The 17,173-nt window shown below is 39.0% G+C and overlaps 1 protein-coding gene across 2 annotated transcripts; it reads right to left on the minus strand.

The window, feature by feature from the left end:
• Positions 1-1,493: 1,493 nt before the first annotated feature.
• mob1a (MOB kinase activator 1A) lies at positions 1,494-13,266 on the minus strand. Of its 2 annotated transcripts, none has more exons than XM_049579093.1 (6): positions 13,072-13,266; positions 12,114-12,277; positions 11,708-11,801; positions 8,520-8,653; positions 6,891-7,054; positions 1,494-3,558 (listed from the first exon to the last, which is right to left on the minus strand). In XM_049579093.1, the coding sequence occupies exons 1-6, from the start codon at positions 13,083-13,085 to the stop codon at positions 3,481-3,483; spliced, it is 648 nt and encodes a 215-aa protein (XP_049435050.1). In that variant the 5' UTR covers positions 13,086-13,266; the 3' UTR covers positions 1,494-3,480. The 2 variants fall into 2 exon arrangements, with proteins under 2 accessions (XP_049435050.1, XP_049435049.1); XM_049579092.1 differs by having other exon boundaries at positions 12,114-12,280; positions 13,072-13,265.
• Positions 13,267-17,173: the final 3,907 nt, after the last annotated feature.

Genomic DNA, 17,173 nt, shown 5'->3' on the forward strand with positions numbered 1-17,173 from the left:
CGGATGATTGATGTCTTCGGCACTCGGCCTGCGGCCTCGTGCCTATGACCGAATCACAGCCGTGACAATATCACAGTACAACATCACTCCCTCTCGTGTGATATTGCTTAAATAGATAACAGCCCCTTCAATTTTTTCCCTTTTTTAGTGTAAAGAAGCACATTCTGAAAATGTTCATCCATTTACAAAGCAAATGATGAACAGTCCGCAATATCATAAAATAAATAAATGCAAATTCAACAGTATGTCTCAGTTTTTCCACATTCTGTCAATTTGTTGAAGAAGCAGGTTAAATCATCCCCTGCCTTACAAACCATTTACAATCTCAAGTTTTGTCAGTGCCTCAGCAGCAGGGTTCCACTAATATTGTTTTAAGATGTAAGTCTGATACAGATTCTTTTCTACTTAAACTGCTGACTGATGATATTTTGCACAATGTTTAATATATTTAAATCTGACCACAGACAGAATTCATTGTTATTTAATTTGCTCCTGAAACCTCTCAGCCTTCACATGTGCATCAACATCAGTAGTGCAAAGTCATCTAGTGGGCCAGATAGGACCCTTCGGCGTGCCATTTCCAGCCCCCGGACTGTATGTTTGACACCCCTGCCTTAAAATATTGCATCCAATATATCCAGCAAAAAGACACTGGAGAGATTTAGACTTGGAAAGAAGGCTTGCCCGCACACTGACTTGCACTTACACAGCAATGGTTTTTAATGAAGCAACATCCTCTGGACCTTTATCAAGCATGAATCAGTGACAGTCACAGATTTAGATTTGTAGATTTAGACTTGACATTGAATATTCGTGGACTTTCTATGAATTAATGGAAACAATCTGCCATTTGTATTATCATTGTATGTAAACCAGAATGTTTTTGGTTAGATGTTCAAACTTTACGTAGAAGAAAGAAAGAAAAACGGGCAAAAAATTCACTTGCAGGATAAATACATTTTAGTGTGTTTTAAAAGTAGTGAGGTTGAAAAAACATTATTTGTACAATTAGCTTAATTTTATTATTGAGAAACTTCCATATCCACAAGAAGTGGGTGGACTCCAAACCAAATTTTGAACTTCATTAACAAGAGCTACAACATTATGGCACCACAATAACAGGCCATTAGAATAAATAGGCAATAAAAACTGTGTTTGATAAATTCCATATGAGCTGATGATACAGTAGTATTTATTTATATTACCTTTTCTTTGTGTTTTCTTCTCTGTGTATATGTATCCCCAGTATGGACAGTTATGTGTATATAAAATATGAATTTACTTTTATTAGTTTAATAAAGAATTTTAATATAATAGCAAATATCTCACCGTTTTATAACCTTAAAACATAAAGTGTGAAGGACTGTCAGACTGCTTTATATGAATATCAATAATTCTAAATTACATCATCATTAAAATATATATTACATAGCTGTTTCTATGGCATGAGTCTGCAGACATTCAGTTTACACAAAGTCAAAATCAACAAAACATTGTCCTTTCAGGGTTTATTGAGTTTTTGATCCACCAATACTGTCATGTCAGACATTTTCCTTTCTGTAAGGCACAGTTTTGTTCAGATAAAACACTGATCTTATTTACAGCAAATGTTTGGACGCAGGACGTACATCCTGGCACCTCCACCTTGACAAAATGACCCTTCAATTATTGGACCATTATTGTAAATATAGAAAACTTTTAATTCATTTCAAAGCCCTTGTTCCTCATTTGAAAATGTAAAGTCAACAATTTATTTTACAATGTAATATGAAATGTAACTTCATGCCGAGGGTTTATAACACAACTGTGAGAGAAACGCAATACATTTTTAAAAATATGTGACTTAATGAAAAGAAAGGACTAATTATATATTCAAATAAAATCTTTGAAATAACTCGGTCTTGTAAAATATATCAATAAGCCTATAGGTGATTAACTTAATGGGTGCTGGCTTGTTTTTTTTCCCCAAGCAGCTAGAGGGCGTAAAAGTGGATACATCGCATTTTAAATGTAAAAACATGTTTCTCACAATGTTAAAATGCATTCAACTTCTTAAAAAGCAGTACATTATAAAATGAACACTCGACTGCACCCAATTACAGTGGCTGGTTCCCGGTGATGCGTTCAGTCATCTAACAGCTCGTCATTGCTTACGTGATTGTCTGATATGAATTTAGCTCCAACATGAAGGTGGTTATGGACCAATTCCCTTGCTCAAAGATCACCAAATAAAACATTCATGAGAAATACTAGCTGCATTAGTAAATGGCAGTACAAACAGCCCTGCTGCTGCTGCCAGAGTTTAGCACAGCAAATGACCCTAATACATGCACCAAGACTAATAAAGATATCTATGGAAAAACGACATAAACCTCAGGTCATTCATCTTTATCGTGCACAGGTGCAACAGTTATTGCTCTATTCTACAATCGGGGTTAACTTTAAAAAGTACCAGCATTGAAAGATCAAATATGAAAAGTTCCGTAAAAATGAACTAAAATGACAGTACAACAAAACAAAAAATTCACATTAGACTATTTTTGCTGTTGACAGGATGATGTACAACTCCTTTATCGGTCGTGATTACAAAAGCTTCAAGTGGCTGTTAATAACTATCAAGCAATGTAAAAGCGTCCCTGTAAGCATCGTATTTTTCATTATATTATTTTAATTCAGAAATAGCTGAAAAATGTGCAAGGCACAATATTTTATGACCAAATGGAAATCGCTATAATGCAGTCCATGGTGGTGTTTTTCAAAGGTATCTCAAAATCGTCTTATCACTGCATCTCTTCACATGTAAGCATTACAGAACATGTCAACAAAAGGCATGTTGGCATACATGGGATATCAAATACACAAACAACATGTGAGAGAGAGCTACTGCACCGTATGCCTGTGCCAGTCTTCATGTTAAACTGAAAATACCTTCAACACATCTGTACTGTCATGTGTCACTACTTCTCTCGCCATCTCTACTCTCCGCTTCACACTAATGACATTTTAAAAGCTAAACCTGGGATATTTGGTCAGTCACTGTAATAACAATAGCTAAAAGTTACTAAAAAAGACCTATCAATACTTAAAACGTGTTGAGACAATCAAAAAACTGTACACCAGCTTCTGAAGGAAACAAGCTGGTTTTCACTTAACTTCCAAATGTCCTTGGTCCGATATAAAATTCAATCTGTCGCTCCGTGAGAGTCGTTAACCACAGTCCTGTGAAAAAATATTCTTTCTACACTACACTATTTTATATGATCTAGAGTGGCAAAATGGAAGAAAAGGGCTCAAAGACAGCATAAAAGATAAGAGAGGGAATAAAAGGAAAGGTACAGTACAAACATTTATGAAATGGAAAGAGGAAGGCACATACTTTTAAGAGTTGAGACTAGAAGTCGTAGAGGTAGCAGAGGTCACAGAGAGGGACAAAGGAGAAAGAGAGTCCGTTTTAAAAAGAGGTGACGTGTGAGGAAATGTCTATCTGTCCTTGGATCCAAGCTTCTCGATCAAGTCCTGCAGGGGAGCGAGCTCTCGCCTGTCAATGAGGTTGAACTCCTGCAAGAAAAGAACATTTAACATCAATTAAAACACTTTTTTTTTTGCTGCCCATTCACTATGTACGAGTGTTGTGGTCCTGTATAAAAATTAGGACAGAAGCTGCAGTGGTACATGTTAAGAGGCCAAATTTAACACTCAACGGAGTTCACTGACAATTTGTTTTTGTTACTAGGCACTTTGTATGAAGTCTTTTATCACTGTACACATGCAACAGTCCTCCTGCTATGTCCAATTCTCTTAAACCCTGCTTAGACAGATAATCTGGAAAATTGCTCGGTCATCTGCTTGTTAAAGTCACAGCTTTTAGGCTGTCATGCAAAGGTCTCTGTTGTGGATCCATGTTGGCTTTGTCCAAATGTGACAGGACTGTGCAGATACGATGCTTGCACAATAGTTTGCATCTGGCAAAGACAAAACAGGCGTTACAGGGCGTTATGTACAAGTTATGAAACGAGAGATTATTTATGGCCACTTGTCATGAAGATGTCTTGTTATCTTGTTCTTAGTCAGGAGGGAGAGCAGTTATTTCATATTAGTGTTGAATCAAGGTTGAGCAATATAACTAAAGTAGAAGCATGTATGCTTTGAAACTGATAAATGAGGTGATCAAGAGAGATTTAAAGATTAATTCCTAGTCCTGGGGCAAGTCATGCATTGCACATAGCAGTTTAGTTCTTGAATATCTTAAGCAGTACAACAGTACAACAGTACAATGAGTTATGGGTTAATTAAAGTAAAAAGTAAAAAACAAACTGCAGTTTGAATAACCGCATCCAAGTTGTTGCAACAGTAAACAGCGTTAATCAGACTGCTGACAAGAACATCAAAGACGTGCAAATAAGATATAAACACACGATATATGACGCAAAGAAAGAAATGTTCACAACAGGACCACAGGAAAGGCGTATAGACACTGCAGATACGTTGCTGAAGATATATACTGTATGGTGGGTAGTCAACAGTAGACGTGAGAGCGGAGTATGTGGGGTCAACACTGATGTGACTAGCTGGGCTCCCCCAGGCCCACCGCCTAGTGATGGTGCTGACAGCCCACCAAGTCAAGAGGGAAAGACAGGCCACTGACAGCTAAGATGAGAACACTAGTAAAATTAGGTCAATAATGTCTCTTGTGATTGTTTTGATTACTTCAGTCAAAAAAAGGAAAAGGTTTTACTTTGGGATAGTGGTTTTGGTACACCAATACTGAGCAAGTAGCTAGCTAGCTGATAATTTAACGATACAGCCTATGAGAAAGTTACCGGCAAGTTGCATGCCAACATACACGATAACGTGGGCTTCAGGGTTCAGTAGTGCTTTTGGTGCTTATTTTTCTTAGCGACTCCATTTTTGAATGGCCTGAATTAAACGGCAGAGGCGGAGAGACAGGGAGCCAGGTAATCAGAGAGCGGAGAGGACGGTAGATGGGAAGACAAGGTCAGGGACAGCTGTTTGAGCCGAGAGGTCTGCCCGTCAGTGTCAGAGAAAACTACTGCAACTCTGTCCATGGTGCTAAATAAACAAAACCAAAATCTCCAACTTGAAGAAAGGAAATTTCTGTTTAAAGCCCCTACAAGGAACTTTCATTTTGAGTTGATTTTGGTGACCCTGTGGACAAAAGCAGGTAGTGTTTTGCTGGAATGAAGCCTACATTTCCCATGAGCTCTAGCACGTATTGTCGTAAAGACGCTTACCTGGCTCGGGCATGTGTTTGTTTTGGGGATGAATGAAACAACAAGACGGGAAAACTTTGCCCAAGCTCCTATCGGGGATCCCAGCTCACCTCTGCTGCGCCCCAGCTCCACCTCTCCGGCGTAAGCGCCACCGCCGCCGGGGTAAACGCAGCAGTTGGCTGATAAGGCTGAAGGCCTGTTTGGTGAGCACTTCCACAGCTTCTTGGACTGAGTATGGAGCGGTGCCTCGCCTCTTTATTTCTCGGCACTCGCTGGACCCTGTCGACACCTGGCTGGTACCTGTCGTCGGCCCGAATGAGGTGTTCCAGCCCCGCGGCCCCTGCCCTCCTCGTCCCCGCTGGCGCGGGGTGAATCTGCGCAACCTGCAGCCTGTGTGTGTGGCTCCCCGGACAGCTAACGCCGTGGACCCGCCAGCTCCTGCCAGGATTGGGCTGGTAAATGTTAGATCGCTAGCGAACAAAACATTTATCCTGAAGGATTTCCTGACTTCCCGAGGATTGGATTTTCTCTGTGTGACTGAGACATGGCTGACTGTTGGTGAGTTCAGTGCCTTCACAGAACTTTTACCCGATGATTGCTGCTATTTTAACTCCCTGCGGACGTCGGGTCGAGGAGGAGGAATAGTGACTATTTAAGCAGCCAGGTAAGATGACGTGCGCCGTCTGAGTGCCGAAAATCGTTTCATCCTGGAAGCGACCTGGGGCGGACCCGGAGACAGTTTCCTAAAGGTATGGATATACACTATATAGAAATAGCTTATCTTCACACCGATGGTCTCATTTGTTGTTGTAGGTCACGCACAGACATCAGCAGAAACGAGAGACTTCTGCATATCCAGTTAAAAGTTCCTTGTAGCGGCTTTAAAACTGAAATCTAAAAGCTTCAGCAAGATAAATTAAAGTTGAATATGCAGTTAACTGAAGAGTAAATATGCTAGTACCTCTAATACCTTTAAGTTTCTGTAATGGAGATTAAATTTTAACATGAATTTACTGAGACTGCGGCGCTATATTTCTTTTAGTCACGGTATTTAAAGAGTTTCATCTGCTAGTTCTCAACTGCTCATTGTTATTGGGGTTTTAATTGAGTATATCACCAGAATAATTTGTTAAATAAATGTTACTACATTACATTACTTATTTAATTTCTTTAGGTAACAGAATGGACAAACGAGGTGGGAAACACAGTGGCTCAGTTTCATGTGATTTTTAGTTGTGATTTCAGACAGAGAAAAGGATCCCAAGTATCCAATCCTTAAGTGTCTAATATTATGGTCTTAAAATGAGACAGTCTTTATTTCTGTGAAACGCTGTGACTTGCATTAGACTAGTCTATGAACAAAATTAAGACTGGCCTAGACTGCAGACCAGTCTGAAACATACATGTGATACCAGACCCTCTTTGATTAGTTTGCATGCTAATATGCGCATCACACATAAAGTTGTTGTTGTATTACTAGTTCCTCAGCAGGCAGATTGCAAATGTTACTTCCATGGAAAAAAATTGTTTGGGACTCCTTTTCAAACATGTAACAACATGTAAAACAGACAGAGCATATATGGATTACAGTGCATGTCTGAATGGGCTTTAGATCCACAGCAGTGATCAAACCCTACACTGTAGCTTGGATAATCTCACCTGAACAAAGAAAATGAAGTGCTTGAAGGAGGTGTTGAGGTGGGCCTCCTCCTGCAGCTGCATCACAGAGTCAAAATGTTGGTGGTAAATGTGAGCATAAACCCTGAAAAGGCGCTTCAGGATGGTTTTGGCCACAGACATGAAGTTCTTGGGAAAGGGAACTCCTGTGGGACAGAAGGTAGGGGAAGATGCTGATGTCAAGAAAAGAGCATGTGATGTTTCTACCTAACATCTAACATTATGTGAGATTAAAGTTTATGAAGTTGTTGTGTATTCAGGTTGTTTGCCTGAGTATGGACAGTTGCAGAGAAATCTCTCCATCTACACAAAATTACAAATCAAATATTTACACAGACTGCAGAGTGGAGATAGAGCACAGTCAGACGGTATCAGGACAGCGACACATTTCTGTTGCATTTCGTCTGCACTCCATCACACTGGGTTGAAATTAAATAGTAATAAAGAGCTTTTTTTATTTCAAAGGCAAATTTGAGCTTGAAATTGAACAATATCTTAACTTTTAACAGTTTAAATTACAGTTGAATATGAACAAATACAAAATGCTATGAACAAATTAACTTAACAAATTCACATATTAAATACACAGTACTAATAAGAGCAAAGCCAATTTTGAATTAGAATCAATAATTGTCTCCCTAATTCAGTGGAGACTCAGCAGCCACACATTTAGGAGAGTGTCTCTACAATGAGAATAGCTGGTTGTAAAGGAACTGGTACCATACTTCTGTTTGGGTTCACAATCCTATTTTTTTTTTGTGGTAGACCACCCAGCAGTGCGTGCATGATAGTACATGTGAGTCCCTATGTGTGTATCCCACTGGCTAGCTAACTGCTGCCACTCTACACTGTGCTCATACGGCAGTTACTGCTAATACAGGATAGCCACGGGTTGTTAAAAAGTCTAAAAATGTCTTTAATACACATTTACTTATAAAACGCCTTAAAAAGCATGAAATTGTCTGAAATTCAGATTGAATGGTTTTTAGTCACATCACTGATGTAATGTTTGGCGTTGGTGCTGTAGGAAACATAATTTTAACAGGAAAGAAACACTTTTCGATGATGACCTGGGTGTTCGACACACCTATATGTGTGCAATGCCCCTATTTTTTCCCCTCAATGCACTTCGATCATGCAATGAGTCTGCATTGGTAAACTCAGACCTTGCTAACTATGAAAAATGGGAAAATGTGAGTGGATGGACAAATAACTTAAAAGAATAACAGCAATTACTTGTGATTAAAGTCAGTGCCTGGAACTGTTCACAAAGCAAACTGCACTGTTTGTCAAAGGTGGTTCAGACGTGGTAAAATGTGTATCTGGGCCGTGGAATAGCACATGCATTTGCTGGCAGCCACTGGCTCAGCAACCTTCATGTTAAGAGCCCTGTGCAGGCAGTCCCAGACTCTGAATCATAGATGTGCTCTCAATGTTGCATTAAAAAAACAGATACGTTTGAATTACATCACACACAGAGGTAGCCTGACTTCACTCTGTGCTCAGGACACTAATACTCCACTATATCTTTACATGGCAAATTGTTTGCTGCTCTGAATGTCATATACATAGAAGTTAAAGCACTACCTTTCTGTTTGAATCAAAACTCACCGATCTTGGAGGGAAAAAGTGTCTCATCATCCAGCTGATCCTGCACCCAGGTCATCAGGTAGTCGATGTACTTGGGCGCAGAGCATTTGATGGGCTTCTTAATATTGGTGCCATCAGCCCAGTGATACTCGTATCTACAGAAAAACAAGAAATGAGAAATAAACATAAAACTTAAACACGAAACAAGCGCTCGTTCTGCCTTTCTGTCAGAACATATAAACATTATTTGTTAGTACACAGGCTAAAAAAAGAGCAGGAGGGGGAAACGCTAAAGTATCTACAATTATATTCTTGATGGCGGCTATGTCAACAGGAAGTGATCCGCGGTTTCTTCCCCCTGATTACAGACTGAACACAGACAGTCTTGGCAGGAGAGAGGATAGAGGAAGTGCCGAATCTAGATTCTGACAAAACAGCCTCTGCAGGGGCCACATGCAAAGTTTCATTCCTGTTTTCTTCATGTGACATTCAGATGATATACTTCAATTTCACTTTAACTCTATCAGCCATTCAAAATCTGAATCCATGGTCGGGTTCTCTTATATACAAAGCACGTTAATTCCCAATTCTGGACAAAATAATGTTTCTTTATTTTAACTATACTACAAAGGTGATATTGACTTAGATGTAGCATCATAAAAAAAACATATAGAAGAAGAAGTAGAAGAAGAAAAAAAAGAAGAAGACGGCGACATACTTTTTTAATCCCCAAGGGGAAATTACATTTTTTTCATTCTGATGTCATATACACACAGGCCCGATACACACACACACACACGCACAAACAGGACTTATACATGCATTAAATGGAGAGACGTCAGAGCAAGGGGGCTGCCTTGGACAGGAGCCCCGAGCAGTTGGGGGTATACCCAATTAAGTTCAATTCACCAGGCTTTAATTCAGTTGTTATTGTACATATTGGTTGAGTCTTTTTTTTTTCAACATTGATTCACCACGTGGTAGCTTATTACATCTGGGAGCAAAATCACCTCCTCTTAAAACTGACCCAGTTAAACCTAACATTTAATCATGGTGCTCTTCTGCTGTAAGATAATGTTTAACTGCCTTTAGCAGTGTGTTTTTTTGCTTTCCATAGCAAATCTTAGAAACATTTTTCGATTTTTATCAAAATACTGCACCCTTGTGAACTCTTTAAGGTTCTGTGGAGCTGTTAGGGCCCTCTGGGATGTATTCAGAGATACATTTTCAAAGATCTTGAACATAGACGTAGTGTTATGTCCTGCTACATGCTTGGTAGGTATTCATACTGATGGCTTGAATTGAACATGTGCTCAAGAAAAACATGGCATTAGCATGCCCTGAGCTTAATTCTAATAGGCCAGTTGTTAAATAAATGGCTGGAGGAGTTTCTGATCCTTATAAAAATGGAAGAAGCGGCATGATCCCTGTCATATCAGGATAGGAGAGAGAATGGCAATGGGACACAAAAAGGTCATTCCTAAACTCACAACATCATGACCTTCTTTCTCTGTAATTTCACTAATAATCTGATTCACTGCTCATTTCAATCATCCAGTCTGTTTTGTAAAGTAATGTTGATGTAAAAACAGAAGGGGAAAAAGAAGAAGAACAGATATATTTATATGTTGAAGCAAAGCATGCCTTGATGTGAGATCATGTGCATGCATGTGTTCCTATGGTCACACTGTATGTCAAATAGACACGCATGCATAAAAATAATTTTACACTGACCCTCCCCCTCTCCTCGCCACACTGGTGTGTCTTGTCTTTGCTACTAGCCAGACCCTTGTGATGTCAACTTGTCATACAAGAAAATCCATAATAAAATCTAAATGTGAAAAAAGCAAATCTTTTATAAAATCATATTCCTGTAGGTGTGTTACGAAGCCCCGATCACTGTGCTGTACAGTCACAAATCTGTCATCAATAGTGTTTTGTAAGCTTCTTCAAACTTTGTGTGACACATCTTGTGCCTCAGCCAACCCATGTGAAGTTCCTTTTTTCCTAAAATTACGTAAATGCATACGTCTGCCAAAATGTTTCCCTTATTTCAATGGAATTTGCCAAATGACATTTAGTCCATTTAGAGCTTTCGTAAGTGTGTCATGCAGTGTGGTACTTGCACTGGTCTGGTCTTGGTCATGACTTGGGCTACCTTCACATTACAGGGGCTTAAAGCTCAATTATGATTATTTCTCAGATCTGATCTTTCTGCAGAGACCGCTCACAGTCATGTTTTAAGTGAGCCTTCTGTGAAATCAGTGTGAATGGATCTCTGCATGGGAACGCCTCATATGCAACCAATAATGTCACTCACATGCATGTTGGACTAACAATAAAAAAACATTACATCTGCAAGACAGGCATTTGGGGAGTGCAAAGTTCATCTCATTATTCAGAGGTCAGATGACGTCATCCTGCAAACTAATTAGCCGTGTGCTAAAGGGAGCAAAAGCTGTTGGGGTTACACTCACTGCTGTTGTGCAAATGAGCGTTCAGTCCACCAGCTCTATTAGCAGCTACTGCTGGTAGTTCTGTGGAGGCAGAGGTGTGGGAGAGGCCAAGTGAGAAGTCAGGGGTGGTGGAGCATGACGTAGATGGTTTCACAGAGGAACAGTTCCTGCAAAGCTTAGGATGTCCCAGGCTACATTCTTATATTTCACACGACAACGCTGTCACAGCATGTACGCAGAATGTCCCTGTCAGAAAGCATCTGGCTAGTGACTGGGGCAGCCTACCACAGCAGCAGTACAGCTATGGCACCCTCTGTAGTTTCATCCGACCACATCAACACTGTATAAAGAGTAATCTCCACTTGCGCAACGATGTATGACGTGGAAAAATAATGGACATATGGGGAAAAAACACATGAGTATCGATATGACTGTTCTCACAGCGGTTACATAGCCAGTGATTAGATATGTATTGGATTTAGGACCACATATTAAAGTGGCCCAGATCTGATTGGAGGAAAGCAGATTTCTCTGTCCACAGTGTGAAAAAAATTAAATCTGTTTCGCGAGAGAAAAAAAAAAGTATTTGGGCCACATTTGCTTCTTGGTCTCGGTTTAAATGGTCTTGACTACGACTCTACTATTTACACCTGTGCTTTTCCTGCTAGGACATGTCAGAGTGTCTTGTGTTAAAAAGGCCTATCAGAAGCCTGTTCTCAAAGGGTACATAAAAGGGACACTGTTTGCTGTTACCTTGGTCCTGCAGACATCACAGAGCAGCTGGTCTCAGTACAGAACTCGGTGATGGTGCCGTACAGCATGTTAATTTGGTTGAAGAAATCCACCGCTGAAAGAAAAGGTCCATTATTTTTCTGTTCTCTAGGAATGGTCATGCTCGTCACAACAATAAACTTAATAGTGTCAGCTTTGTAAAATGTAAAAGAAACCTGCTGCCTCTACCTCTGCATACTTAGTGAACAAACTAAATTATGTGACGAATAATTTACCAGATTGGTTGTGTTTGACCTCACTTTTCTTTTTTACCATTTATTAGAAATGCAACTGTTCAATCTCTGTTCAAGGATCATCAATGTTTAGAAAGTCAAAATGGTAATTTGTGGACTGAGTGATGTTTTTTGTAAATAAGTCATCTACTCACTGTTGACAGCAATCCACTCATTGAGATCCTCTCCCTCAGGCAACATGACAGCCTGCCTCAAATTCCCACTGCCCAGAGTTGCCTCGGCGTGTTTCAGCAGCTCATACTGGTGGGAGCCCTCTGGGATGTTCTTCTTCGGCCTGAACGTCTTGGATGCGCGATTGCTACTGCAAAGAAATAAACGTGCACCTGAGCAACTGTCTAACAGGACAGGGACATGTTTAAAAGGCAAGTGTAGGAGAAGATGCTCCAACTGGGCCTTCACATGTGAGGATCCTTCCTGTCTGGTTCGTGCAACCAGCAGCTGCAGCAAGAGGACATTATGGTGGACATCTGGACATCTATCAAATTAAAACCATGCCCGTGATGCCACATTTGTCAGCTGGTTTTCAGTGTGACAGAAGCATCAGTGTACAATCTGTGTCGTGTAAACTGAGTTACAGTGATCTCATTTAATAACCCACTTAGTGCAACAGACAGGAAATGTGACTGTGTCACTGTAAACAACGGAACAGTTAACCACATTGCTCGACGTCTGGCAACCTCCTAACGAGGTCAAGACAGACAAGGTGTGAATGATGACTAATGTTTCCTCTTATGTTAATAGACGGGATAAGTCAAGCTAAGTTAGCTAACCAACTGTAAGCTAGCTAACAACATGCTAGCTAAGTCAGAGCGTAAGTGGTTAAAAAAAGTTAGTGAGTGCTGTGAACCTATAAATAAACACAGCTCACAGACAATGTTACGACGACGAATGTTTTCTGTAAACAGGAATAAGTGGTTTAAGTTTAACCCAAACTCGTTAATATTACAGTACAGTTAGCTGGCTTGTTTTCTGTAACGGTGTCTTACTTCAACACTAGTTACTTCCCTTGGTTAACTTCGTAGAAGAGGAGCTAACGTTAACCGCAAGCTCCGTCTGTAACTTAGCGAGCGACTAACTGCTGACTTTACTTACAACAGGAAGCTCATCTTGGCGAAGCAGTCGTCGGAGAGCCTCGATTATAACTCCTGAAGCTGCTTTATTGGACAGAATTTTGTTTTACAGTAAGATAAGAGGAGAGACTTGTCAGCGATGCCTGCTAACAGTAACGTTCAGGCTAACATGAGCTGCTGCACCCACAGTGGCTCTTCCTCTATCTGCTGTCTGCAGAGCACCCGGCAGGCAGACTGTCGCCCCCTGCCGGCCGCATTTAGCTACTACTACTCTCCACGCAGACATACTAAACGTCTCACCACTTTAATTAATTAGTTATTAAATGAAATGAAATGAAATGAAATGAAATTAAATTATTCAATAACTGTTTAATTAATTTTACAGCTTTATTCACGCTCTAGACTTTAGCTTAATGGTTTAACTAATCTAACATAGAAACATTCAGACACAGAAGCCCACATTTCTCTGATGCCCAACTTTTGTCGCCCAATAGTGAGTTTTACATATAAGCAGTGGTGGTGGAAACATTTAGATATTTTACTTAAGTTAAAGTACTAATACCACACTGAAAAAAATACTGCTGCTAGTAAAACTCCTGCACTGAAAATTTTGCTTAAGTAAAAGTATGTAAGCACAATGAGGAACATGTTTTACCACTAAAACTGCCATAGACCAGTGGTAGTGGTAGTTGATGAGGTGGGTGTACTACTAGGTAGATAGGTAGGTTACCGATGAGGAAGTGGGCATACTCTCCTATATATTACAATGGCTGTTTTGCTGATAGGCGGGTATACTGTCACTGGATAGAAAAAGAAGTGGGTATACCCCATATACCTGAGTATACCCTCCACTACACCACTGCCAAAGACTATATATAAAGTTAAAAGACTATAAAAAACACATTTAAAAACAATATCTAATAATATATAACATTTCTGAATAATAATGCTAATAATAATATATTCATACTGGTTTAAATAAGCAATTTGATTGTATTTCCCATCTTTGCTGAGCAACAGTTTTGTGTGAAAGGAATTCAAGGCTTTTTCCATAGGCCCCTCTCCCAAATATAGGCCTGTTGATTTCAGTGATTTAAGCAAAGTTTTACGGTATGCATTAAAAGAAAAAAGTACTCAGTGCAGAACATGTTAAATCAGTTTAATAAATCCAAGTTATTTTAAGGAAAAACAGTAAGTCCTTGTATTTAAAAAGCTGGACCTATGAAATGTTGCATGAAAAATGACTAATGATTATCAAAACAGTTGCAGGTTAATTTTCCAATCAATCAACTACTCATTTCAGCTGCAATTGTATATTTTCATATGATTTCAATCTGTAAAGTAACTAACTACAATTATCAAATAATTATAGTGGAGTAAAAAGTACCGTGTTTCCCCCTGAAGTGTAGTGGAGGACAAGTAGAAAGTGCTTGGCATTAAAATACTCAGATAAATTAAAAGTAGCTCAAATCTGAACTGAAGTGCAGTACTTGAGCACCACTGTACGTGCATCTAAGTGCATCTGAGCCAAAATGTAAGTCTATTCATAGACCGAAAGCAACTCGATACATAGATTGGCAGATAGTCTGATAGATATATAGCAGTGGTGGATGTACTGGGGTGCCAATGGGGCAAGTGTACATGGGCATGTGTACTTTACTTCAGGGGCAGAGCCAGATGTTGTAAAATTTGGGGATGAGCCCAAACCTAGGGAGGTCTGGGGGCATGCTCCCCCAGAGAGTTCTCTTTCCCACTTACAGCAGCTATATGCACTTTCTTTCAAGCCATTTGAGATATTAGAATGCCTAAAAATCTGGACATCGTGGAAAAAAACATGGTAGTTTCAAAGGAAAAAAGTCAGTTCTCACACACACTCATCAGCTCTGCATTGATTTACTTATAAATTGTGGATGTTGCAGTGACAAGGACCTTTCTCAAGACATATTCAAGTCTCCAAACTTTTTTCTTTAAAACTGGATCTTTGGGGGAATTAATTCCTAGCACCGCAGAGGAGACAAAACAAGTGGCATGTTTTGCCTTCTGCTCACAGAAGTAGAGCCCATGTCCTGTTTTGTATTTGATTGTTCTCCAACTGTCTTTATCATTCTGAAATCACAAATAATGAGGATGACTCCTTTTGACTCCTGATGTTGCTAAAATGTAACATAGCATAGCATAGCATAGCAACATAATATAACATAACATAGCAACATAGCATAGCAGCATAACAGCAACATAGCAGAACAAAGCATAGCATTACAAAACATAGCAACATAACATTACATAACACAACATAACAGCAACATAGCAGCATAGCAACATAACATAACAGCAACATAGCATTACAAAACATAGCAACATAACATAACACAACATAAAAGCAACATAGCAACAAAGCATAGCATTACAAAAAATAGCAACATAATATAACACAACATAACAGCAACATAGCAGCATGGCAACATAACAACATAACAGCAACATAGCATAACAAACATAGCAATACAAAACATAGCAACATAACATAAAATCACATAACACAACATAACATAGCAACATAACAGTAACATAGCAACAAAGCATAGCATTACAAAACATAGCAACATAACATAACATAACATAGCAACATAGCATAACAAAGCAGCATTACAAAACAGCAACATAACAGCAACTTAGCATAACAAAGCATAGCATTACAAAACATAGCAACATAACATAACAGCAACATAGCATAACAAAGCATAGCATTACAAAACATAGCAACATAGCATAACATAGCACAGCATTACAAAACATACCAACATAACATAACATAACATAACAACAGCAACATAGCATAACAAAGCATACCATTACAAAACATAGCAACATAGCATAACAAAGCATAGCAATACAAAACATAGCAACATAACGTAACATAACAGCAACATAGCAACATAGCATAACAAAGCAGAGCATTACAAAACATAGCAACATACCATAAAATCACATAACAGAACATAGTATAGCAACATAGCAGCATGACATAACAGCAACATAGCAACAAAGCATAGCATTACAAAACATAGCAATATAACATAACACAACATAACATAGCAATATAGCAACATAGCATAACAAAGCAGCATTACAAAACATAGTAACATAACAGCAACATAGCATAACAAAGCATAGCATTACAAAACATAGCAACATAGCATAGCATTACAAAACATAGCAACATAACATAACACAACATAACATAGCAACATAGCAACAAAGCATAGTATTACAAAACAGAGCAACATAACATAACACAACATAAGAGCAACATAGCAGCATAGCAACATAACAACATAACAGCAACATAGCATAACAAAGCATAGCAATACAAAACATAGCAACATAACGTAACATAATAGCAACATAGCAACATAGCATAACAAAGCACAGCATTACAAAACATAGCAACATAACATAAAATCACATAACACAACATAACATAGCAACATAACAGTAACATAGCAACAAAGCATAGCATTACAAAACATAGCAACATAACATAACATAACATAACATAACATAGCAACATAGCATAACAAAGCAGCATTACAAAACATAGCAACATAACAGCAACTTAGCATAACAAAGCATAGCATTACAAAACATAGCAACATAACATAAGAGCAACATAGCATAACAAAGCATAGCATTACAAAACATAGCAACATAGCATAACATAGCATAGCACTACAAAACATAGCAACATAGCATAGCATTACAAAACATAGCAACATAACATAACGTAACACAACATAACATAGCAACATAGCAACAGCGGATAACAAATCAAAAAGCTGCGGTGTGCTCACCTGTGTCCGTGTGTGTGTGTGTGTGTGTGTGTGTGTGTGTGTGTGCGCGCGCGCGCGCATTAGGGCGGAGGGCGGAACTCTGCCGTGCGCGATACAGAGAGCAGACGAGAATTGTGAAGGCGCGACCATGTAGAGACGGAAATGACATGCCGTGGTGTAAATAAGATAAATAACAGCTATTTAGTTTGTTTAATAAAAGTAAAGTATAGTATAGATCTATTCTATAGGAAAGGTAACCTTAAATGACTTCTGTTGTAAGATCTCAAGACAGAT

The sequence above is a fragment of the Epinephelus fuscoguttatus genome, linkage group LG6, assembly GCF_011397635.1.
Source record: "Epinephelus fuscoguttatus linkage group LG6, E.fuscoguttatus.final_Chr_v1".
NCBI lineage: Eukaryota > Metazoa > Chordata > Actinopteri > Perciformes > Serranidae > Epinephelus > Epinephelus fuscoguttatus.

Excerpts from the sequence above, each read along its gene's own strand:
- mob1a (XM_049579092.1), bottom strand. Across the intron at positions 11,802-12,113 it reads TGAGTGGATTGCTGTCAACA|CGGTGGATTTCTTCAACCAA; the intron begins GTGAGTAGATGA and ends CTTTTCTTTCAG. Across the intron at positions 8,654-11,707 it reads GTGATGTCTGCAGGACCAAG|ATACGAGTATCACTGGGCTG; the intron begins GTAACAGCAAAC and ends GTTTTTCTGTAG.